Source organism: Aquarana catesbeiana, linkage group LG03 (assembly GCF_042186555.1).
Source record: "Aquarana catesbeiana isolate 2022-GZ linkage group LG03, ASM4218655v1, whole genome shotgun sequence".
Taxonomy (NCBI): domain Eukaryota; kingdom Metazoa; phylum Chordata; class Amphibia; order Anura; family Ranidae; genus Aquarana; species Aquarana catesbeiana.
In genome coordinates, this window is record NC_133326.1 from 10842839 (window position 1) to 10869306 (window position 26468).

A 26468-nucleotide genomic window follows, 5' to 3' on the forward strand; every position below is an offset into this window, starting at 1 on the left:
GCTTAAACCAGAGTGTCTCATTACCTCCAGGAAGAGAAGAGCCCCAGGTGCTGGCTAAATGCTGATGCAAGTAGAAGAGAACAAGAAGACCTGGATAGCCGCACACCGGAATGGATAAATCCGTCTTTTATGCAAATTTACAGGATCATGGGTAATGATGAGTAAGCACTTGGTGTAAGTGCGAAACGCGTCAGCTATTCTTGTACCACCCCCGCACTCGTGTTTTGTGTACCCCATGATCCTGCATTTTGAATAAAAGACGGATTTATCCATTCGGGTGTGCGGCTGTCCAGGTCTTCTTGTTCTCTTCTACTGACAGAATTGTGTGGCTGAATTATTTTATCTCAAATTTTGTTCAGCAGAAATGCGGACTATACTCTGTAAAGATTGGGGGGGGGGGGGGGGTATTGAAAACAAATCTTTCTGAGAAATCGTAAAGACAATATGGAACAGCAATCGTGTCATTATATAATAACTCAATAAAGATGCATTACTGCAAACTGATTTTTTTTTTTTCTTTGCGCCCCCCCGTATAAGATTGAAATCTGAACTCATTTATCAGAATTATATCCATACACATCTCTTTTGAAAGTCACATGAAGATTATTCAGTACGGCTTTGTGGGGGAGTTTACATCCTAAAAAAAAAACAAAAAAAAAAAAAGCCCCCTCCGTCTTTTTTCCAAGAACATAATTTTCCGAGAAGTACGATTTTTTTTTTTTTTTTTTTTTTCCTGATCAGATATTAGAGGAGGAAGTAGCGGAGTCTCCAGTGACAGGAGAATTAGGAGGGCCGGTGTCATTGTTATTCTAATGCTCCCTGCCCTGAGTTATGAGGCTGGCCGGATGGCTCAGTACATGGGAATGCAGGGCATGTGTGTGCAGATCCTCCTCACTATCTCAGCTGTTTAACCTCCTCCTGGAGCAAAAAATAGAGCAGAAGCAGCAACAGCAACAGCCCTCCCCCTGGGCCAGAGCCAGGGAGGCTCCGCTGTGTTCACAAGGAGAGCATTTTGGGAGAAGTCACTAGTTGTGTGAGGAGCTGAGAAGAAGGTAGAGGAGGGAATCCGGCATCACAAAAGAAGAAGTGGATGGAGGGGACGGCGATGACCTGAAGATGACTGCCGGTACTGCCCTGTGCTGGGGCAGGCGATGGGGCACCACTCTTCGGGGGAGATGGCGGCTGGCGTAGGCGTATTCTGAGAGTCTTGTATTCCAGTGAAGGGGGGCTCCCAATCACAAGGTGTCTGTGACCGGAACCCAGGACGGGGCCAGGATGACACCCTGGTTCACCTGTTCTTCTAAACACAAAGTGAGTCCTGTGGGAGCGGATCTGGTACTGTCCTCCTCTTCCTGATTATTGTGTCTTTTGTGATTTCAGAAATTCAGTGCTAGGTCTATACAATTGCTTCAAGTACTGTTTTTTTGTTTGTTTTTTTGTTTGTTTTTTTGTTTGTTTTTTTGTTTGTGTTTTTTGTTTGTGTTTTTTGTTTGTGTTTTTTGTTTGTGTTTTTGTTTGTGTTTTTGTTTTTTGTTTTTTTGCTTTTTTTTTTGTTTTTTTATTTTTAAGGCTGGGCTCACAGCAGGGGGTCCGGTGCGTCCTGGTTCACAGTTTCGCGTCTGATTTAGCCCGAATTCTGAAATGGACCAAAAGACGCACCGCACCTGCTGCGGAGATATGTGAACCGGCTCCATAGACAGACGGTCATGCTGCCATTGCGAATTGGATGCGGTGGATTCCGCAATCCAATTCGCAATGGTGTGAACTAGGGCTGAAACGATTAACCATAGTAATAGTGCCCCGTCATTGGTGTTCCCGGGAGGAATAGTGCCCCGTCATTGGTGTTCCCGGGAGGAATAGTGCCCCGTCATTGGTGTTCCCGGGAGGAATAGTGCCCCGTCATTGGTGTTCCCGGGAGGAGTAGTGCCCCGTCATTGGTGTTCCCGGGAGGAGTAGTGCCCCGTCATTGGTGTTCCCGGGAGGAGTAGTGCCCCGTCATTGGTGTTCCCGGGAGAAGTAGTGCCCCGTCATTGGTGTTCCCGGGAGGAGTAGTGCCCCGTCATTGGTGTTCCCGGGAGGAGTAGTGCCCCGTCATTGGTGTTCCCTGGAGGAGTAGTGCCCCTTCATTGGTGTTCCCGGGAGGAGTAGTGCCCCGTCATTGGTGTTCCCGGGAGGAGTAGTGCCCCGTCATTGGTGTTCCCGGGAGGAATAGTGCCCCGTCATTGGTGTTCCCGGGAGGAATAATAGTGCCCCGTCATTGGTGTTCCCGGGAGGAATAGTGCCCCCACCATTGGTGTTCATAGGAGGCATAGTGCCCCATAATTTTCATCTTTACTTTAGATAAATGAAAAAAATAGCATATTACGTTTTTTTAATGATTTTATCCGATTTAATTGAAACCATAATCTGCGAACTAATCAATTATGAAAAGTTGCAGCCCTAGTGTGAGCCCAGCCTTAGTATTAGGTACCCCTTGGCTATTTTGTAGCATTCAGTTTATGCTGCTATAGATAGATATGTATCTATCTATATAGAGCTAGAGAGATGGATATCTCTAATATTCTCTATCTATATCAACCCTTGCTGTATCTGCATGCTGAGTCTCTTGACTTGTTCGCACAAAGTGCAGTGCGGGAATGTGTGCAAAAATCGCCTGATTTCCCGCTCCGCACTGGAACATGCTGCCTTTTTGTAGACTTGTTAGTTCTTATTGCACCCCCCAAACCCCCCCCAAGGACATCTAGCAAATGTGCACATGTTTGCGCCCACCAAACGAATAGTACCATGCAGTTTGAAAGTGCACAGGCAGATACCGCCCCAGGTAAGACCCCCCCTTTTATATCATCCCCCCCGCTCTGAGGGGAGAGGGTGCCGGTTCAGTCTGTGAACTGAGGAATCCAAGTGCATGCAAAGAAAAGGGGGGGGGGGTGTTGACCGCACTCCAGTCCTTGGGGTAAAATGCAAACTTTATTGATAAAATCCAGGTGAAATATACACCACAGACCCGGGACTCGAGATGACAAATGCAAATGTTAACGCGTTTCACACAGATCCTAATGGGAATGCTGGTTGTCACTTTAGGCAAGCTGCTAGCAGGCTTTCAACAGCAAGCTTCGAAAAGTGCTGAAGCTTGTTTTAAAGCGGCCATCGCCCTGTATTAGGATCTGTGATCAACATTTTTGCAAGCTGGAGCTGAATGGTACTTTTTTTAAAAGCTTCAGCAAAGCTTGCTAAAAGTTCTGCAAATGCTTTATCAAAGCTTGCTCTTCCATCCGCTCTTATACAAGCTGAAGCGTGAGTGCTGGTCAACAGCAGCGCGATGCGGGAAAACCAGCACGATTCCAGCGCCGGTTCCCACATCGCATAGAACTCGCAGGCGGTTCACACTGCCCTCGGCGAACCGCTGCGGGTGTCAATAGAAAGTTAACGACGCCCCTAGATCGGTTCGCATATCGCAGTGCGAACTGTGAATTTTGGACAGGAATTGGGTCGCAGGCATCCGATTCTGGTGTGGACAAAAAAAAAAGGGTCCTGCGCGCGATTTTGGTCCGAATGTGATGCGAATTTAGCGTCTACCTCTCGAACCCCACATATTGCCCTACCAGTATTAATAAATGAGTTATGGAAGTTTTGGGCATCTCTCAAACTTCAACATTTATTTCGGGAAATCGGTACTCCTGCCTAATCATGTCCTCCCTGTTATGGCTTCCTCCTTACAGTAGTCCTTCTCTTTTTTTTTTTTTTTCTTATATGGCATAAAGGTTCCCTACGGTACTTGGGGACTCAGATCTCCTCCGACCCGACGCTTTTATATGCTCTTAATTTCGGTAAATGAATGACAGGGATCGCGAAAGACCTTTTAAATCTTGGAATAGTCTACCGCTTACGTGGTTCGTGGAAGGGTTAGTGCCTTTTAAGATGACTATCCCACCCAGGATAATTTACTTCAAACATACTCTACCGATTTCTCTCCCACAAATTTATTTATTTATTTATTTTAAATTGCATCATCCAAACTGCATTATCTTGCCATTCGTTTGGCAGGATAAGCGTCCCAGACTGGCCCATGATCATTTACGCAGCTCTAAAGGGTCGGTCTCCCAGACTTGACCCTGTATTATAAAGCCATGTCACTTGTACGAATCCTGAAATGGCATCGTGACCCTGCAAACAAGCTCCGGGTTCCACTGGAGAAGACCGTGGCGGGTAGGAATCTAGCATGGGCTCCATGAAACCCCGCTGATTCCAGGGGTTTATCTGACTGGACTTCCCCCTTTGACATGATCTACCCTAGCTATTTGGGACCGACTGATTGAGACGGGTCAATATGCCCCCCCAGACACCCCCCCCCCAGCTCCCCTAGGGGGGGTTTCCCTGATTCCCACCTTGGGGGAAGAGTGGGGCTTCTTTGGAAATTGGGGCTCTGATAGGAAGGTTGTGCAAAACTTGCTCCTCTGGCCACCCTACTGTCATCTTTTGGAGCTCTTCCATTTGTAGCCCGGAGATATCTCCAGATGGCTAGCTTCCTCCATAAACTCCGACCTCCGTTGCGATCCCTAGATACCCTTACCGTCTTTGAATCCCCTGTGTGTGAATCTCCTAGAACCTACTCACTCACTGGTTAAAATGTACCGCTTTGTGCTGGGTTTGCAGGGCATGGGGGTCCCATATCATATTTTATTAGGGAATGGAAGAGGCAATTGGGTTCAGGAGTTTACTCCCTCCCGGGTTCAGAGAATTTTTAAACTTACCTCTACGTTCCTCTTCGGTCAGCCCTCGAACCCAAGAATCCTCCATATAAATTTATCTCCAGATGGTATTGAACCCCATCCCGATTAGTATAAATGTTTCCGACAGCGGATGATTGGTGTTGGAGGGGTCAGCGGGGAACATTCCTTCACCTTTTGGTGGACCTACCCCAAAATTAGGACCTTTTTTGGGAGGCCATAACCCAGTGGATTGCAAAAAAAAAAGACCCATAGAGTACTCCCCATTACACTTTCTTTTCCACGGAGTGCCATCCTCCCCTAAGGTTATACAAATGGAGTGTTACATCTCATTTACTCAATGCTGCCAAATCCTTGATCCTCCGTTTTTGGAAACCATCCACCTGTCCCTCCCTTCTAGATTGGAAGGAGGTGGAAGCTACCATGGAGGCAGAGAACGCTGGATAACCAGGGACCAATATGACAAATTCAAGGACATTTTGGTCCGGTTGGATGATGTATTCCCTAGAGCTTCCCACAGATTAAGCATTACATAGTAGGTGAGGTCGAAAAAAGACACAAGTCCATCAAGTCCAACCTATGTGTGCGATTATGTCAGTATTACATTGTATATCCCTGTATGTTGCGGTCGTTCAGGTGCTTATCTAATAGTTTCTTGAAACTATCGATGCCCCCCTCGCTGAGACCCCTGCCATTGTACCCGTAAGCTCACTATCATTAGGATGCTCTACACTGCGCTTCGCCCCCCCCACCACCACCACACCCCACCCCACACCATTGGTTGTGGGATATCCACCCTGTTTTCTATTTCTGTGCTTGATTTGTTTTGTTTTTTTTTATATAATTTTTTTTTTTTTTTTGTGTCTTTTTACGGCTCTTTGCTGTTCTGCAGAGCATGAGGTTATTTAATGGAGCACCGATACCGTGCAAGTCCTATTTCCACTAAGGGTATATTCAGATATGTGGACATTGATGAAACGCGTGTATTGTTTGTGTCTGCTTCCCCCTGTCCTTCCGCGCCCGTGTTGGGGGGGGGGGGGGGGGTCTGATCTAGACGTTGCTTTTGCTAAGACTCCTGTGTCGTATATGTTTTGTCTATAGAGGGTTTTTGATAACTTTGCCCTTGTTTCAAAGACATATTAGTAAATACATGTATTACGTACTTTCTGTATTTACTTGATCTTTCCTCTTGTATTGTTTGGAAATGAATACAAATTTATATATATAATGTGTGTGAATGTATGTATGTGTGTATATGTGTATGTATGTATGTATGTGTGTGTATATATATATATATATATATATATATATATATATATATATATATATATATATATATATATATATATATATATATATATATATATATATATATATATATAAACTGGCCTAAAGCCTGATCTGATTCACATCTATGCATTTTTAGTGCTCCTTTTTTTTTTTTTTTATTTTGTATTTTGCAGATTTGCACTACAGAACGTGTTGCATAGGAAGCCATGTTTTAAATGGACTGTAGTGCAAATCTGCAAAATGCACTAAAAAAATGCCATAGGTGTGAATTGGGCCTAAAACTGGAGCGCTCATAGTCTGGTGCGGCTGTGCATAGTAACCAATTGGCTTCTAACATCGGCTTGTACAATTAAACTTTGACAATAATACCTGGAAGCTGATTGGTTACTATGCAGAGCTGCACCAGATTTTGCGCACTCCAATTTTTTTTTTTTTTTTTTTTTTAGTAAATCAACCCCCAATGTGTCGCATTGCCAAGTCCTACCAGTGTGAACTAGGGGCTAAAACGCGATGTGCAAAAAAAAGGCGTGGGCATTTAAAAGCCTTTTTATAGCGTAAACAAATCCTTAGTCCTGGCAAGCAGCTTGGATAGATTTTTAAAAATGTTGTACCCCTTGGCTATTTTGTTTTTAATATATGCTGTGACGGTATGGGACTTTGCTGTATCTGCATGCGGAGTCTCAGCCCCGGCCAGCATCTTGGGTTTGGATTATAAAGAGCTGGAGACAAACTTTGTCTCAACTGGAGTGCTGCCAATCAGCTTTGAAATTGGAGAGGGGAGTGAAAGAGATAAGCCGGTTGGTTGCTATAGGCAACAGAACTAGGGGAGAAAGAACTTGTGTCCGCCTTTTTAAAAAAAAAAAAAAAATTTCAATGAATAACCATTTACCTGTGTCTATTTATAGGACCCGTCCCTGGCTTTATTTCACGTGTATGGATCGTAACAGATTTCACTTGTGCGTCTATTTCTTATGTTAGTTTTCTGCACCCCATTTCAGATTATTCGATAAGGCTAGGTTCACACCGATTGCGTTTTGCAGTGCGTTTGCGGAAATGCTCTATAGTCCATTTAACATTAGTCCCTATGGGTCACATTCATTGATATTCAACCAAAATGCTCTTGTGTACTCTGCTTTCTTTTTTTTCATGTGCGGTAAGCTGGGATTACTTCATTGATGATTGTACCACGGGGGAAAACAACTCGCTCTTCAGGAAATGTGTAAGCGTACAACTGGCTTAACCACTTGACTTCCGGAAGATTTACCCCCCTTCATGATCCTACAAATCCTGTAACTGCTGACTTTTAAAAAAAAAAACACACACTCGCCTGTCCCAGGATCCAGCGATGTCCTTGTCCTAAAAAACACCCACTTACCTGTATCAGGATCCAGCGATGTCCTCACCCTAAAAAAACAAACACTTACCCGTCTCGAAATCCAACGATGTCCTCACCCTAAAAAAAAATCCACTCACCTGTCCTGGGATGCAACGGTATCCTTGTCCTAAAAAAAAAACACCCACTAGTCCATTCTTCATCATTTAGGACAACCGATCGCCAGTAGACAGGGATAGATTGTCTCCTGCTTTTTCCGATATATATTTTTTTTTTTTTTAGTATTGTTATTCTGTGTTGACATTTTTGATGGTAACCTATATACTTTCAAGACTGCTCTCTGACATGCTTGTAAGTTATATGTCTGATGTTTTCAATGTCTTCACAAGTGGATGTAATGGCCTGCTTTCGCTCGTTGTGGGTTTCACTAAATATTATATTTGAAAAAACAAAAAAAAACGCCCATTTACCTGTGCCGGGATCCAGCGATGTCCCAGCCCTAAAAAAAATCCACTTACCTGTCCCGGGATCCAGGAACTTCTTGCAGCTTCACAGCTAACTGCACATGCGCTGCGCTCCATGATTGGTCCCGCAGCCTCTTGGGATTTGTAGCATATATTGCAAGAGGCTGCTGGGGGGAAGGAGGGGGTCCGAACTTCCGCTCAGTTCGCTGCGGTGATCTGAGCAGAAGTTGGACCGGGTACCTGTCACAATCAGGCACTCTTCCCCCCTCAAAAAAAAAAACACGACATCAAAAATATTGGAGATGAGGGGGGAACTGCTGCTTAAAATGATGTACTTGTAATCAATGAGAGGAGGAAGAAAATAAAATAAAAATCAAGGCAAGCTCATGGTCCTGACTAAAAGATTTGTAGTCAGTGGGACTGGCTGTCGGTCTGGACTAAAGATTGGTTGCCGGTGGGACTGGCTGTCGGTCTGGACTAAAGATTGGTTGCCGGTGGGACTGGCTGTCACTCTGGACTGAAGATTGGTTGCTGGTGGGACTGGCTGTCGGTCTGGACTGAAGATTGGTTGCTGATGGGACTGGCTGTCGGTCTGGACTGAAGATTGGTTGCTGATGGGACTGGCTGTCGGTCTGGACTAAAGATTGGTTGCCGGTGGGACTGGCTGTCGGTCTGGACTGAAGATTGGTTGCTGGTGGGACTGGCTGTCGGTCTGGACTGAAGATTGGTTGCTGGTGGGACTGGCTGTCGGTCTGGACTGAAGATTGGTTGCTGGTGGGACTGGCTGTCACTCTGGACTGAAGATTGGTTGCTGGTGGGACTGGCTGTCGGTCTGGACTAAAGATTGGTTGCTGGTGGGACTGGCTGTCGGTCTGGACTGAAGATTGGTTGCCGGTGGGACTGGCTGTCGGTCTGGACTAAAGATTGGTTGCTGATGGGACTGGCTGTCGGTCTGGACTGAAGATTGGTTGCTGGTGGGACTGGCTGTCACTCTGGACTGAAGATTGGTTGCTGGTGGGACTGGCTGTCGGTCTGGACTAAAGATTGGTTGCTGGTGGGACTGGCTGTCGGTCTGGACTGAAGATTGGTTGCCGGTGGGACTGGCTGTCGGTCTGGACTAAAGATTGGTTGCTGATGGGACTGGCTGTCGGTCTGGACTGAAGATTGGTTGCTGGTGGGACTGGCTGTTGGTCTGGGCTAAAGATTGGTAGCCGGTGGGTCCGGCCTCTGTTCATGTGACAGCGGTGACATGATTGCCCATCCTTTCCTCCCCCTCGGGGTGTACAGACCCTATTAGAGGAATGCCAGGTGGGAAGGAGTAAACCAAAAGAACTACGGGACCCCTTTCACATAAGGCATTTGAAATTGCAGGCAGAGTCTCTGGGATTCCAAATCACGGGAATGCTCAATGCGCGTTTTGGCAGCCCAGACGCGGTACGATTCTGTCATGCGGAAAACGCACATCAAGCTTGTCACCCAAAAAGGAGCAGGGGCTTTCCTTTTTTTTTTTTTTTGACGTGAAACATGCCTAGGGCAGCCCATTGAAGTGAATGACATTCATTATTGTGTGTAAATTGCGGTTTAAAGCTCACGAGTGGGAACGCTCGTTCACCAACACAAGGTCTGATGCTTCAACTCTGGGTAGATCGGCATTGCTGAGTATGTTGTAATGTGCACATTCAGATACCCTATAATGGGGGGGGTTCTATAAATCATAACTTCTGAAGAAAAGATCACAAAAGGCTCCTTTCTTTCATCATAATTCTTGAAATGTGCACTGGGATGTTGCACAACAATGTGATTGTTTCCAGTCATGGGATGGAGAAGGTTTGTCATTCATTAATCATTACAGTGACCGTTCATCTGGTCTCTTCTTTTCCCCATAAAAATAATAAACATGTTATACTTACCTGCTTTGTTGCAGTGGATTTGCACAGAGCAGCCCAGATCCTCCTCTTCTTGGGTCCCTCTTCTGTGATCCTGGCCCCCTCCGTCCTGTTCATCCCCCCCCCCCCCCCAAACCCCTTCCAATAGCAAGCAGCTTTCTATGGGAACACCCGAGCCGAGTCACATTCAGACACGGAGCCCCGACCCGTCTCTTGATTGGCTAGCTGACTTTGACAACAATGGGAGCCAATGGCGCCGCTTGCTGTGTCTCAGCCAATCGGGATGGAGAAAAATCTCGGACAGCTGAGACCTTCATGGACATCACGGGACCCCAGGTAAGTGTTGGGGGGGGGGGGGGGGCGGCCTGCTGTCAACAGAAGGCTTTTTATCTTAATGCGTAGAATGCACCTTCTGCCTTTACAACCCATTTAAGTGTAGCGCTACTCCCTGTAGGAGCTGCAAGATTACTGTTCAGGGCTTCCCAGACTTCAGCCCCACAGCCAGGCATACAACAGGCTCATTCAACTCTTCTCCAAAAACCAGCCATGGGGATGTTGTTTTTACTTTTGGAGAACTTGGATAAGGGATGAGTGGTGGCATACTGCAAGAATGAGAACTATATACACTGAGGACCTAATCTTCCTTCCAGTTTTAAGTAGTAGAACAAGTAGAGCGAAGTTCCTCCTCTTTGGTGGACAATATTTCTGTACAGAGCTCTTCAAGACCACCAGCCGGTGTCCCCTTTTGAACCACTTAAGGACCGGAAGGATTTGCCCCCTTAATGACCAGGCCATTTTTTGAGATACGCACTGCATTGATTTACCTAACAATTGCGCGGTCGTGTGACCCTGTCCCCACAAATAGAGCTTTCTTTTGGTTGTATTTGATCGCCTCTGCGGCTTGTATTTTTTTGCGCCATAAACAATAAAAAAATTTAAATTTTGGGAAAAAAATGATTTATGGCATTTTTTATTTTATTTTTTACTAGTAATGGCGGAGATCTGCAGCAGATCGGATACTTTTGATGCTTTTTTGGGACCAGTGACATTTATACAGCGATCAGAGCGAAAAATAGCCACTGATTACTGTATAAATGTCACTGGCAAGGAAGGGGTTAACACTAGGCGATCAAGGGGTTAAGTGTTCCCTAGGGAGGTGTTTCTAACTGTGGGGGGAGGGGACTGACTGGAGGAGGAGAGAGATCGCTGTTCCTGATCACTAGGAACAGACTATCTCTCTCCACTCCCCTGTCAGAACCGGGGATCTGTCTGTTTACATTGACAGATCCCTGTTCTGGCTCTCTGAAGAGCGATCGCGGGTTGCCAGCAGACATTGCGCGCCCCCTATCACTCGCCCCCCCCATTGCTCTTAAAGTGGCCGACGTACACCTACGGCGAATCGCTCAGGGGAGCCAACCTGCCGCAGTATAATGACGGCGGCTGGTCGGCAAGTGGTTAAATGGACCTACAGCTGACTATACTAGGCACCAGAGGGGTAGATAGAGCACAAGGTCCCCAAGATCAAGCATTGTCTCTTCTCACACGGCCCAAGGACAGATGGATGGATCTTCCACACGATGCCCTCCAATGATACTAGATCAATCTGTGGTGGACAGCTCCCCTCAGACGGCTTCTTCGGGTCTCTGAATTCCTCCCCTCAGGTCACCCACCTGAGGCCTTCTTCAGTAACTTATTCCTGGGAGGGCAGCGTGCCCCTCCCCGCTCAGGCTAGACTTCTCCACTCTGGGACAAGATCCAGAACTCCAATGGGGTTTGTTTACGAAAGCTGGAGAGTGCAAAATCAGGCTCACTTCTGCATAGAAACCGATCAGCTTCTACCCTCAGCTTGTTCAATTAAGCTTGGTCAATAAAACCTGGAAGCTGATTGGTTTCTATGCAGAAGAGAGCACGACTCTCCATCTTTTTTAAATAAACCTCAGTGTACTCACAGAATAAATAGTCTTCCAGCCCCCTTCATATCCTGTCTCTCTGAGATAGGCCGGGGCTGCATAACTATTCATGCTGCCATCTGCATAGCTTCACACCTACTATCCAGAAACTTCTCCAGTCTCCTGGATATAGAGGGAAGCTATAGGCCAGACTGGCAGCAGCTGAACACACGGAGCAGACCTAACTAGCAGATTGCAGCTTCACTGATGTAAGGTGAGCAGAATACGCTTTTTGCCTGTCAAACAATTGTAGCCACACTGCCTACAGTATGGTAACTAAATTTGCATATCAAAAACACAACTTTTACAGTTATCCAACTATCCTTGCACCTACCTAGGAGAAACAAGCACCTATCCCCAGAAAACAAAGTCAGGGCAGATCAGACCTCAGTCCCTCCATAGATATCCAATGGCAGTCACATTCTGACCACCATGCACCCTTGTCCTGCCACAGCCTGCATATACAGGGAGTACAGGAAGACCTTTCAACAGCATTGGGCTCAGGGGCCACACTATTGCGACATGGGATCCGGCTTGTGAGACCCTAAGCTACATGAACTGTCAACTTGTTTCCTTAGGAGAGCCGTCTGAACTGATACTGCACAAGTCGCTCCGACTTTAGAAAAGGTTCCTGCACTACTTTGGTCTGACTTGGGTGCGATTTCAGCCCTTTTACAGGCTTCTAAATAGCATCTAATTTGTACGACTTTGCTGGCGCAGCAGTGTAAACCGGGCCTTATGTGTTGCTGGGCGTAAAAAAACAAACAAAAAAAAAAAAAACACTAAAGCAAAGTACACATTAATGCTCTGTGGTTTTTGCTTTTTGTATTTTTTATTTTAATTTTTTGTGTGTGTGTGTGTGTGTGTGTGTGTGTGTATATGTGTATATATATATGTATATATATATATATATATATATGTGTGTGTGCTCCTATGATCCATAGGAGAAGTACGGCCAAAAGAGCTTTAATCATTTTAACTGCCTTGGCGCCGAGGGGGACGCATATTTGCGCGCATTAGCACCGATAGAGCTGTGCAGAGAGCGCGCATGCCCTGCGCGCTCCTAGCACAGTGACCGGCAGCTTGCGAAAAGCTCCCAATCGCTTCTTACGATCGGGAGTTTCACAATCATGCGACGGCCAATCAAGGCGATCACATGGTCATAAGCTCGGAATGCCAAACCTTCTTAAAGTGCCAGTGGTAGACCGCGTGGAGGGGTTAATCCTTTATGCTGTTGGCTGTGGTGTTGCTGCATGAAGCTTGTCACCCCAAAAGAAGCTTCTGCTCCTTTTTTGGGGGCGACAAGCGATGCAGTTTTTGCCACGATTTTCATGTGTGATTTTTTTTTTTTTTTCTGTGCTGCAATCGTGGCAAAAACTGCGTTTTGGGCGCCATTTGAAAAATGAATGGAACCTGAACAGGCATGCTGGGGTTTTTGCCAGTATTGCAGTGCGATTTTTGGAACCGCGGACAGAATTGCGACAATTCCGCGACCCCAAATAGCTAAATGTGAATGGGTCCTTGAAGACCCTTCCTCCACTCTACTAGAGAAGGTGCTTCTTTAAATTCCCAGTGCTGGGATGTAACTGCGTGCATTTTATAAAGTGCCTCAGAAAGTCTGTTTGGCGCTTCTGCGATTTTTTTTTTTTTTTTTTTTTTTTTTTCCCAGGTATTTTTCAAATACACATTAGTCCACTACAACCATTCCGTCTTTTGTAGTAGTTGCCATTTTTCTTTTGGTTGGTTGGTAGACAGCTGCGGGTATATAAGCTGCAGGTATCTTTAGCTTTTATTGTTGAAGAATATTTTAGTTGTAGTATTATACTCAATTTACAGTACTTTGTCGTCATGGTATTTTTTTTTTCTTTCAGCAAACCGCTGATTGGAACAAATATGATGACCGGTTAATGAAAGCGGCAGAGAGGGGAGATGCAGAGAAGATTTCCTCCACGCTCTCCAAGAAGGGAGTGAACCCCAGCAAGTTGGACCTAGAGGGGCGCTCAGCGTAAGTGCCGTACAATCTACATAGTGTACAGGACCTGGAGGGGGGTGGTACTAATTTCTTCTTCCCTTCTCCTCCTCCTTCAGTTTTTTTTTTGACCATATTGTGAGTAGGGATGAGCCGAACACCCCCCTGTTCGGTTCGCACCAGAACATGCGAACAGGAAAAAAGTTCGCTCGAACACCGTTAAAGTCTATGGGACACGAACATGAATAATCAAGTGCTAATTTTAAAGGCTTATATGCAAGTTATTGTCATAAAAAGTGTTTGGGGACCCGGGTCCTGCCCCAGGGGACATGGATCAATGCAAAAAAAAGTTTTAAAAACGGCCGTTTTTTCAGGAGCAGTGATTTTAATAATGCTTAAAGTCAAACAATAAAAGTGTAATATTCCTTTAAATTTCGTAGCTGGGGGGTGTCTTTAGTATGCCTGTAAATGGGCGCATGTTTCCCGTGTTTAGAACAGTCTGACAGTAAAATGACATTTGGAAGGAAAAAACCCATTTAAAACTACCCGCGGCTATTGCATTGCCGACAATACACATAGAAGTTCATTGATAAAAACGGCATGGGAATTCCACACAGGGAAACCCCGAACCAAAATTTAAAAAAAAAAATGACGTGGGAGTCCCCCTAAATTCCATACCAGGCCCTTCAGGTCTGGTGTGGATATTAAGGGGAACCCCGGCCAAAATTTTTTCAAAAAATGACGTGGGGTTCCCCCTAAATTCCATACCAGACCCTTCAGGTCTGGTATGGATTTTAAGGGGAACCCCGCACCAAAAAAAAAAAAACCGGCGTGGGGTCCCCCCAAAAATCAATACCAGACCCTTATCCGAGCACGCAACCTGGCAGGCCACAGGAAAAGAGGGGGGGGACGAGAGTGCGGCCCCCCCCCTCCTGAACCATACCAGGCCACATGCCCTCAACATTGGGAGGGTGCTTTGGGGTAGCCCCCCAAAACACCTTGTCCCCATGTTGATGAGGACAAGGGCCTCATCCCCACAACCCTGGCCGGTGGTTGTGGGGGTCTGCGGGCGGGGGGCTTATCGGAATCTGGAAGCCCCCTTTAACAAGGGGACCCCAGATCCCGCCCCCCCCCCCTGTGTGAAATGGTAAGGGGGTACTTACCCCTACCATTTCACTAAAAAACTGTCAAAAATGTTAAAAATGACAAGAGACAGTTTTTGACAATTCCTTTATTTAAATGCTTCTTCTTTCTTCTATATTCCTTCATCTTCTTCTGGTTCTTCTGGCTCTTCTGGTTCTTCCTCCGGCGTTCTCGTCCAGCATCTCATCCGCGGCGTCTTCTATCTTATTCTCCTCGGGCCGCTCCGCACCCATGGCATGGGGGGGAGGCTCCCGCTCTTCTCTTCAACTTCTTCTTCATCCTCTTCTTTCTTTTGGTGGTATTTGATCGCCTCTGCGGTTTTTATTTTTTGCGCTATAAACAAAAAAAAAAACGACTGTTGAAAAAAAAACACTTTTTTTTTTTTTTTTTTGCTGTAATAAATATCCCCATTTAAAAAAAAAAAAAAAAACGCAATTTTTTTTCCTCAGTTTAGGCCAATGTGTATTCTTCTACATATTTTTGGTAAAAAAAATCGCAATAAGCGCATATTGATTGGTTTGCACAAAAGTTATAGCAACTATTATAGTTATAGCGAGCATGAGTCTGTCCCTCGTGCTCGCGATCTCTCGTGGCCGGCGGTCATCGCGACTGTTGGCCACGGGCGTCGGCACCCCCACAGTGCAGCGTGCGCGCGCCTGCTATCCCGATCCCGCTAGCCGGCATATAGCTATGACGATTCGCAGGATTGTGCTGACCTGCCACAGTAAAATGGCGGCTGGTTGGCAAGCGGTTTAAATTGGTTGTAAAGGCAGAAGGTGCATTCTAATGCATGAAGATAAAAAAGCCTTCTGTGTGCAGCCCCCCCCCCCCAATACTTACCTGAGGTCCATCTAAATCCAGAGATGTTGCAGGAGAGGCTCAGCTGTCCTGGACTCTCCCTTCTCATTGGCTGAGACGAGCAGTGCAGTGCCATTGGCTCCCGCTGCTGTCAATCAAAGTCAGTGAGCCAATGAGGAGAGAAAGGGGGTGAGAGCGGTCCCCCGGCTCAGTGTCTGAATAGACACAGAGCTGCGGCTCGGCTCGGGTGCCCCCCATATCAAAGCTGTGTGTTGTGGGGGCACTCAACAGGAGGGAGGGGACAGGAGCACCAAAGAGGGACCGGAGAAACGAGGCGGATCTGGGCTGCTCTCTGCAAAACCATTAGACCACTTTCACACTCTGGGCCACGTTGGCGTTCAAGCACCGCTCGTTTTAGTGGCACTTTAGCGCTGATTGAGCTGCACTTTTCGGCCGCTAGCGGGGCGCTTTTAACCCCAAAGAAGGGGTTAAGAACTCCCGTGTTGCGGCGCTTCGGATGCGCTGCCCATTCATTCCAATGGGCAGGGGCGTTTTGGGAGCACTAAATACAGCGCTCCCAAACGGCCCCAAAGATAATGCTTGCGGCATTTTTGCAGAACATCCCCCGCAAGCGCACCGCCCCAGTGTGAAAAGACGCACTGGAATGAATGGGAGGCGTTTTTCAGGCGCTTAGCAGAGACTATTTCCAGTGCTAAAGTGCCTGAAAACCGCCCCAGTGTGAAAGGGGTCTTACAGAGCATTTAAGTATGACATGTTTGTTATGTTTGTTATTTTTAATGAAAAAAAAAAAATTCGAGACTTTTTAGTATTATAAGGGGCAGGGCGGTTGGTAGGCAGCAAAAGTGTGGCTCAAACACGCGTTTTTGCCGCCCTCCCCAACTGCACGTCTAAATAAAGCCTTCAAGCGATTTTGTGCACTGTGTCTAGCATATAGCTGACTCTTCCTTTTTATTTTTTTTTTTTATGAGACATATTCCATTACATTTTTTTTTATTCTGTGGAGTCTGCTCTTCCTCAGCCCCACATACAAGTATGCCAACACAGAGAGCGTGAAAATATGTTCCCCATAATTTACACCGAGAAGAAACAAACTGTGAAGCTATATTTGGCATCGTCCCCATTCAGCGGTACGGTGTGAATCCCGGCGTCTCATCTGTGATGCAATGAAACACATGGATAGCGGCTTTAATTAAATCTTTCTCTTTGGCTTCAGTATGTTACAATGTTGTCTCCTGCCAGTGAATCTACTCGCTTAGCAAGGTTTCATTGTGTTAAGTGATTTTTTGGCACTCCGTATCTTGACCATTTATGGAGAAGTGGGGATCTGAGAAAAACTTGGGAAGGTTTAAGCTCCGTATCTCTCCAATAATTGAATCCATTTGTAGACGTTTTAACCCCTTTAAAACCGCCCAACACATGTGATGGCAAAATGGTGGGATTTAACACCCTACATGCTGCAAAAAATATACAAGGCTGGGCGGCCGAAGTTTAGCTGTCCCTTTTGGGAAGAATGCCCTTTACATTGGTGATCAGTGGGAAGAATGTTCCTTACATTGGTGATCAGTGAGAAGAATGTCCCTTCCATTGGTGATCAGTGAGAAGAATGCTCCTTACATTGGTGATCACTGAGAAGAATGCTCCTTACATTGGTGATCAGTAGGAAGAATGTTCCTTACATTGGTGATCAGTGAGAAGAATGTTCCTTACATTGGTGATCAGTGAGAAGAATGTCCCTTCCATTGGTGATCAGTGAGAAGAATGCTCCTTACATTGGTGATCACTGAGAAGAATGCTCCTTACATTGGTGATCAGTAGGAAGAATGTTCCTTACATTGGTGATCAGTGAGAAGAATGTTCCTTACATTGGTGATCAGTGAGAAGAATGTCCCTTCCATTGGTGATCAGTGAGAAGAATGCTCCTTACATTGGTGATCACTGAGAAGAATGCTCCTTACATTGGTGATCAGTAGGAAGAATGTTCCTTACATTGGTGATCAGTGAGAAGAATGTTCCTTACATTGGTGATCAGTGAGAAGAATGTTCCTTACATTGGTGATCTGTGAGAAGAATGCTCCTTACATTGGTGATCAGTGAGAAGAATGCTCCTTACATTGGTGATCAGTAGGAAGAATGTTCCTTACATTGGTGATCAGTGAGAAGAATGTTCCTTACATTGGTGATCAGTGGGAAGAATGTTCCTTACATTGGTGATCTGTGAGAAGAATGCTCCTTACATTGGTGATCAGTGAGAAGAATGTTCCTTACATTGGTGATCAGTGAGAAGAATGTTCCTTACATTGGTGATCAGTGAGAAGAATGTCCCTTACATTGGTGATCAGTGAGAAGAATGTTCCTTACATTGGTGATCAGTGAGAAGAATGTTCCTTACATTGGTGATCAGTGAGAAGAATGTTCCTTACATTGGTGATCAGTGAGAAGAATGTTCCTTACATTGGTGATCAGTGGGAAGAATGTTCCTTACATTGGTGATCTGTGAGAAGAATGCTCCTTACATTGGTGATCAGTGAGAAGAATGTTCCTTACATTGGTGATCAGTGAGAAGAATGTTCCTTACATTGGTGATCAGTGAGAAGAATGTCCCTTACATTGGTGATCAGTGAGAAGAATGTTCCTTACATTGGTGATCAGTGAGAAGAATGTTCCTTACATTGGTGATCAGTGGGAAGAATGTTCCTTACATTGGTGATCAGTGGGAAGAATGTTCCTTACATTGGTGATCTGTGAGAAGAATGCTCCTTACATTGGTGATCAGTGAGAAGAATGTTCCTTACATTGGTGATCAGTGAGAAGAATGTTCCTTACATTGGTGATCAGTGAGAAGAATGTCCCTTACATTGGTGATCAGTGAGAAGAATGTTCCTTACATTGGTGATCAGTGAGAAGAATGTTCCTTACATTGGTGATCAGTGGGAAGAATGTTCCTTACATTGGTGATCTGTGAGAAGAATGCTCCTTACATTGGTGATCAGTGAGAAGAATGTTCCTTACATTGGTGATCAGTGAGAAGAATGTTCCTTACATTGGTGATCAGTGAGAAGAATGTTCCTTACATTGGTGATCAGTGGGAAGAATATCCCTTACATTGGGGATCAGTGGGAAGAATGTTCCTTACATTGGTGATCAGTGAGAAGAATGTTCCTTACATTGGTGATCAGTGAGAAGAATGTTCCTTACATTGGTGATCAGTGAGAAGAATGTTCCTTACATTGGGGATCAGTGGGAAGAATATCCCTTACATTGGGGATCAGTGGGAAGAATGTTCCTTACATTGGTGATCAGTGAGAAGAATGTTCCTTACATTGGTGATCAGTGAGAAGAATGTCCCTTACATTGGTGGTCAGTGAGAAGAATGTTCCTTACATTGGTGATCAGTGAGAAGAATGTTCCTTACATTGGTGATCAGTGAGAAGAATGTCCCTTACATTGGTGATCAGTGAGAAGAATGTTCCTTACATTGGTGATCAGTGAGAAGAATGTTCCTTACATTGGTGATCAGTGGGAAGAATATCCCTTACATTGGGGATCAGTGGGAAGAATGTTCCTTACATTGGTGATCAGTGGGAAGAATGTTCCTTACATTGGTGATCAGTGGGAAGAATGTTCCTTACATTGGTGATCAGTGGGAAGAATGTTCCTTACATTGGTGATCAGTGAGAAGAATGTTCCTTACATTGGTGATCAGTGAGAAGAATGTTCCTTACATTGGTGATCAGTGAGAAGAATGTTCCTTACATTGGTGATCAGTGAGAAGAATGTTCCTTACATTGGTGATCAGTGAGAAGAATGTTCCTTACATTGGTGATCAGTGAGAAGAATGTTCCTTCCATTGGTGATCAGTGAGAAGAATGTTCCTTCCATTGGTGATCAGTGAGAAGAATGTTCCTTCCATTGGTGATCAGTGAGAAGAATGTTCCTTCCATTGGTGATCAGTGAGAAGAATGTTCCTTCCATTGGTGGTCAGTGAGAAGAATGTTCCTTACATTGGTGATCAGTGAGAAGAGCCCTGCTTTAGAGCAGGGGTTTCCAAACTTTCTAAACAAAGGGCCAGTTCACTGTCCTTTAGACTTCAGGGGGGCTGAACTGTGGCCATTGGGAGTACAAAATGTCCCAGCGTCAGTGGGAGTAAACAATCCCTCATTATAGGTGTCAGTGGGAGAAAATCCCCATCATTGGCGTCGGCGGGAGGAATCCCGCCCCATCATTGGTGTCGGCAGGAGGAATCCCGCCCCATCATTGGCGTCGCTGACCATGAATAAAATGCCACCCAAAGGGCCGGAAAAATGCAAGCAAAGGGCCGCGTCCGCCCCCCCCGTGCCGCAGTTTGGAGACCACCGCTTTATAGGATTGAATTGCAAAGAATGGGAAAAGCCATCTACCTGTCCAAGTTACAAAATCAAATAGAACAATTTTCTATTTATCTGTCACTAAATTTGTAGATCATGTGTTTGTCAATCGCGTTGCTTCCTCAGATAGCTTTGTGACACTCGGGAGTCATTAGTCATTAATATGTCATCAAGCTATGGGGAGAGTCCAGCCTATAAACCTGGGCAGGATGTGTATGTTTATGTTAAGAGCTTAATTGTTGCTACATTTTGGGAAGTATAGATTGGCGTTGTAGGAGGGGTGCCTGGGATTAGTTGTTTTACCGCCCTGACTAATTCACTGTTTTATTTTTATTTTATTTTTTTTTTATTATTCAGATTCCATGTTGTTGCTTCTAAGGGTCACCTGGAGTGTCTCAATTCCATTCTTTTACATGGAGTGGATCTCATCGCTCCTGATGCTGCCGGTACGTTGGCTGTGTTCTTTTCTTTTCTCTTTTTAAAGGGATATTTTGCATGTTTGGGAAGGGTGTTAAAATCATCATTGCGATCTCAATGCGATTCGGTGACTCGCCAAACAATTATGGACTGCCAGGACTACTTGGTGAATACACCACATATGATGGGACACATACACTAGTTCGGTTATTCATTCATGCATTCATTCATGCTATCAATCTATCCAATCAAGAGCCGAGAACCCCGAGCAGAAAGGTGTAGCGCGTCTCCGCCCGGAGTTCGAAGGCGGTCAGGTGAGTAAAACGGGGAGGCTGGGGGCCGGTCTCTGTCTCCAAACATGGTCCTTTCATCACAGCACGTCTTCTCATGATGTGGTTTTATTCGGGCCACCAGGCCTTGCATCTCTTTGGGTAAAGCAGGTGTGCGTGCAAAATGCGACATAGGTGTAGGAACTTCATTAAAGTATTCCCAAACTGGGTCTCTTTTACGGCCTGCTGCCATTTTTTGCTCCTCAAGGGAGTAATAAAACACTTCAAGCTATGTGCAGAAAGTACACAAGGTTTATAAGCTGCTTAGACGGTTCCACTTTCATTTTTTACTGCTTGCCCTTCCTCCTCCAAAACTTAGCCTGGTACAGATGCATTTCTCTTCAATCATACAGTTTGGAGTGTACATAGATTTACAAAACAATAAAGGAATATCCCTGACCTTTGTTTTATCTCATGTTTACTGTGAAATTGTGTGAATGCATCAATGCAGTGCATGTTATCTCAGCTTGCAGAGCTTGGATTCATTGAATGATTTTACCAAAAATGCAAATATTGCAGAATATAAAGCCTCATGACACATAACGAAGCTCCGTTTCATGTTGAATAAACTAAATTATTAATATATCTTAAATAGAAAATTATCTTTTAGATAGATTTTTACTCCGAAAGCATTTTATTAAAATACATTTTGATAAAAATCAAAAAATCCTATTTAAATACAAAAAAAACCCTTTTTTTTTTTTTTTTTTTTTAATCGATTGTTATCCACCCTGGTGCCCTGCCTGCCGCGACCCCTGTCCCTCCTCCCGCCTGACGCGACCCCTGTCCCTCCTCCCGCCTGCCGCGACCCCTGTCCCTCCTCCCGCCTGCCGCGACCCCTGTCCCTCCTCCCGCCTGCCGCGACCCCTGTCCCTCCTCCCGCCTGCCGCGACCCCTGTCCCTCCTCCCGCCTGCCGCGACCCCTGTCCCGCCTGCCGCGACCCCTGTCCCGCCTGCCGCGACCCCTGTCCCGCCTGCCGCGACCCCTGTCCCGCCTGCCGCGACCCCTGTCCTGGCTGCCCTATAAACTAATAGCCCCGGTACACTGTCCCTGTCCCTTTTCCCGCCTGCCGCGACCCCTGTCCCGCCTGCCGGCTGTCCTATAGACTAATAGCCCCGGTACACTGTCCTACAAACTAATAGCCCCGGTACACTGTCCTACAAACTAATAGCCCCGGTACACTGTCCTACAAACTAATAGCCCCGGTACACTGTCCTACAAACTAATAGCCCCGGTACACTGTCCTACAAACTAATAGCCCCGGTACACTGTCCTACAAACTAATAGCCCCGGTACACTGTCCTACAAACTGCTGATCCTATTAGATTGTAAGCTCCTCTGAGCAGGGCCCTCTTAATCCTCTTGTATTTTATTGTATTATAACTGTATTGTCTCCCTTTTATATTGTAAAGCGCTGTGTAAACTGTTGGCGCTATATAAATCCTGTATAATATTAATCCTATCTTCTGCCCAGCTGACCCCCTGTAAATTGCCCTGCTGACCTCCCATTCTCTGCCTCCTGACGTTTTTTTAACTGCACCCCCACATCAGACAGGTTAGATATGGTCCTGTGTTCTGCCCTAAATGAAGGTGGAACATGTAACCTATTTGAAAAGGTGATCTTCTCCTTTAAATCCCCAGGAAATCTTTTGTATCTTGTTCCACGGTTTCATTTTTCCTTATAGTAAAGTTTCCAGTTTCGTGGGGGGAAAAAAAAGGCAAATAAAAATAATACAATTATTTTTGTATCTTTGACGGGTCCTGTTTATTGAGGGTTCGGGGGTCTATAAGATCCCAAACCCCTCCTCTGCACTTGAAAGTGTTTAAAACAACAACTTGAAGTAATATCAGTACGTTTCTGGCCGATGCGATTCTTTGAAAAATGGGAATATCGGCCGTTGCGATAATTGGTTGACTCCCTAATTAAAACTGACACATCCTGACACTTTTTTTTTTTTTTAGTGTGCGGACCAAGCTCTGTTACATTCTGTTGGTAGCATGCTGTCATATGTCCATGCTGGTCAGCCTGGTGGATTTAGGGACCTCCCACACACACACACAGCTATAAACTCTGCCATGTGTTTGCACTGTGCAGATTACGTTTCACTTTGAGAAAGAAAGAAATATGAACTGCGGTGCCAAGTTTACCAACGAAGATTCTCAACAATAGTGTTTATAATTCTTATTTGTGTCTAAAGTGCTGGAAATCCCTGTATTAAGTCTGCAGCAATGCTAATGCCCAGCACAGAAGCCTGTCAGCTAGTTCCTCTACACCCTTTGCTGACATTGATGAGTGGCATTAAAATAAATCCCAATTGGACAAAAAAATGACTCTTATTTGTAGAGGAGAAAAGAAAACTGCTGGCATGGCCGGTTATAAAAGAAAGAGAAGTACTGTTGTACCTCCTCATTTCTGCCTCCCTAATGTTAAACTGGTTGTAACCCTAAAAATGTTTAAAAAAATTAAAAAAAAGTCACAAGATGTAGCACTGTGCTTTTGCCATGTCAATTGTCCCTTTTTATATGTTGTACAATGCCTGGTTGATCCTGCCTGTTCTCATCTCACCCTCTGTAAACTGACCAAGTTTATCATGGCTGCTGATCTCTGAGAGCGTGGTCCGTTTACGTGCCTCCGTCATCCAGCTCTCTCCTCAGCGTCTCTGCATCGCCCTCCTTCCTCTCTCCCTGTCTATTCCATAGTCTGTGTGTACGCCGATCTCTCCTCTCCTCGGAATTCTATTCTTCGCAGCTGTTCCAGTGCTTGTGCTTGAAACGAACCACAAAAAAAAAAAAATAGAAGCAACACCACAATATGTCTTATGTTCAGGATGCCTACATATACAATCTTCATCAGACTTGTCATTGAAGTCTTACTTCTTTCCTTCTGGCAGGGCGAAATGCGTTGCATTTGTCAGCGAAGTATGGGCACTCCTTATGTCTGCAGAAGCTCCTCCAGGTAAGTGACTTTGGCTGTAGTGGGTGTGATTTGTAAAGTGAGGATCGGTTCTGGGGAGAGACATCTGTTTGGCTCACACCAGTATTTGTAATGCCACCAAAAAGGGCTTGACAAATTTTTTTTCTTTGGGTCTAGGAGCCAGCTTAAAAAGTTAGGAGCCAGTTTTTTCCTCTGTACATAGGATATGGAGGGTGATGGGCTGTCAGTGATACATAATTAATAAATAAATTATATATATAATAAAAAAAAATATATATATATCTATATATCCCCCAGGTGATGCCGGTGTTGTGATCGGTGTCTCTTACTCTGGGTGTTGGTGAACGAGATCATGTTGACGGCTGTCTGGGCGGCGGTGAAGCATGCCTTCCTCTCTGTCTCGGTCGCTGGGTAAAACTCGTACCTTAGCCAGTCAATGCGCAGCTGGCCCCCTGCCACCTCTAGAGCAAACCCGCTGTAGAACACAAGTGCAGTGCATTTTGAACACGGTGCGGGGAACGCGTGTTTTCTGCGCCGTGTTCCCATGTGAGCTGGCCCTAAGAGTCAGGCGCATGCAGAAGGATTAAAAACATTGCTGCTGTTTATGTAATCAGAGATTTTCTTGGTGTCCGTTTTATAACTCCATATTTCTGTGCCTCTGTTTTTTCATTGTAGTTCAACTGCCCAACAGAGAATGTGGATCTGCAGGGGAGGACAGCGCTGCACGACGCAGGTACCAGAGGTCACTTCAGTTACTGTGTGTGTGGTCCAAGACATTCCCCTTTTGTTCCTCAATCACACCAATCTTTGACATTATGCTTACATTCTTCACAGATTTTAGCAGACTTAAAGTGGATGTAAACTCAAAAGCTGTCAGGGCTGGGCTCAGCTGTCGGCTAATTGCCAGCTCCTATCTCTCTCCACAGTGACTCACCTGTTGATGATATCCTGCTCGTCAGTCCTGCCTACTTAAGCCGTCCAGCCCAGAGGATCTCGGCCTTCGCCTGCTGTCAGAAACCATGAATTAGACTGAGACAGCATTACAGTTAAATCACACTTGTTAAATAATAAAAGTAAATAGAACAAACGTAGTCAAAACATAGCCAGAGTTCAGAAACCGCAACGGATGGTCAGACAAGCCAAACGTCAGGGAGCAGAAGATGAGCGTAGTAAAACAGCAAGCCGGGAAGGAGCCAGAAAGGATGTCACCCAAGCAAGTCTTTTAACAGGAAAGCAGGAGAGCGTCTCTGTGATGTTGACCAAGGCGAAGGCATAGATCCTCTAGGCTGGACGGCTTAAGTAGGCAGGACTGACGAGCAGGATATCAACAGGTGAGTAACTGTGGAGAGATAGGAGCTGGCAATTAGCCGACAGCTGAGCGGCCAGCTCAGAGAAGAAAGAGCTGAGCCCAGCCCTTGCAAAGGCATAATTTGTACCTATAGGTAAGCCTATACTAAGGCTTACCTATAGGTACTGTAAATATCTCCTTAAACGTGCGCCATTTAGCAGATATTTACGTTACATGCAGCCGATGATGTCATCGGCGCATGCGCTCTGAAGGAACGGCCCACCTGTGCCGTTCCTTCAGAATCCTGTGCCGCGAATGACGGCTCCCCCCGCGCATACACAGGAGTGATGTCATCGAGGCTCCGGCAAGTCACACAGCCGGAGTCCGCGGACCCGGGAAGTTAGACAGGAGAAGATGGAAACTGCCTCCAGCGATTTCATCGCTGGAGGGCTTTGTTTTCAAGTAAGTTTCACATACTGTGCAAGTATGCCATGCATACTAGCACATTATGCCTTTACCTTACAGGTCCGGAAAAAAGAAAAAAACACCCAGAGGCTTACAACCGCTTTAAACGTCTAAGAGAGAGAGTCCATACAACTGTGATGTGTGCACCGCTAAGGTCATAGACCAGAAGTTCAGGAGTGACACTTGAAAGTCTGCAGGGTGGAGCAGAGTCGGTGGAAATGACCGCGGGTTGAAGGAAACCAAATTGCTTGATTCAGTCTGTGTTGATGGGGGGTGGAGTCCTCCCTCAGTGTTGTTGTGTTCTGCTGGTATGGAGCTCCCCGCCTTCCCCTCCGGCAAAATATAATGATGACTGTCAGCTGCTATAGCCCTCGGCATTGTTTGCATGAAAAAAAAAAAAATCCAACAGGCTGGTTGTACTGATCGATGGATCAACTTCAGTATAACCAGCCTGCCCCCATAGATTGAAATTCGCCCAATTCCTGCTGAACCGGCCGAATTTCGATCCGTCTAAGGGGCAGCTTAAAGCTAGTTCATCAAGAGAAGATAGGAGGTCGACCTTTTACCATTATGGACTCTCCCACGTGTTTTTAAAGTGATCGTAAAGTCTCGTTTGTTATTTTTATAGGGGAAAAAACCTGTTATACTTACCTCCTCTGTTGCAGTCGGTTTTGCACAGAGCAGCCCGGATCCTCCTCTCCTCGGTTCCCTCTTCGGTGCTCCTGGCCCCTCCCTCCTGTCGAGTACCCCCACAGCAAGCAGCCTGCTATGGGGGCACCCGAGCCGAGTCGCGGTTCCCTGCGTCCGTTCAGGCGTGGAGCCCCGCCCCCTCTCTCCCCCCTGATTGGCTAGCTTGCTTTTGATTTGCAGCGGGAGCCAATGGCGCCACTGCTGTGTCTTGGCCAATCGGGAAGGAGGATCTGGACGGCTGAGACACTTGTGGACATCGCTGGACAGAGAGGGACCTCAGGTAAGTGTTGGGGGGGGGCTGCTGCATAACCCCGTTATCCTCTTCTTCAGCTGGTGGTCCGGTTTCCGATAATAGTGGTCTCTGCGGCGGATTCGCCGCAAGATCACTTTTATCGGCGG

General features: G+C 45.8%; 1 protein-coding gene across 1 annotated transcript in view; it reads left to right on the forward strand.

The window, feature by feature from the left end:
* Positions 1–815: 815 nt before the first annotated feature.
* Positions 816–26468, forward strand: part of UACA (uveal autoantigen with coiled-coil domains and ankyrin repeats) — a gene marked incomplete in the record, with an annotated part of 53281 nt that continues 27628 nt past the window's right edge. Inside the window, 5 exon segments of the mRNA XM_073618261.1 lie at positions 816–1311; positions 13521–13654; positions 20302–20390; positions 23583–23647; positions 24302–24359. Of these exon segments, the coding sequence (XP_073474362.1) occupies positions 1276–1311; positions 13521–13654; positions 20302–20390; positions 23583–23647; positions 24302–24359 (382 nt within the window).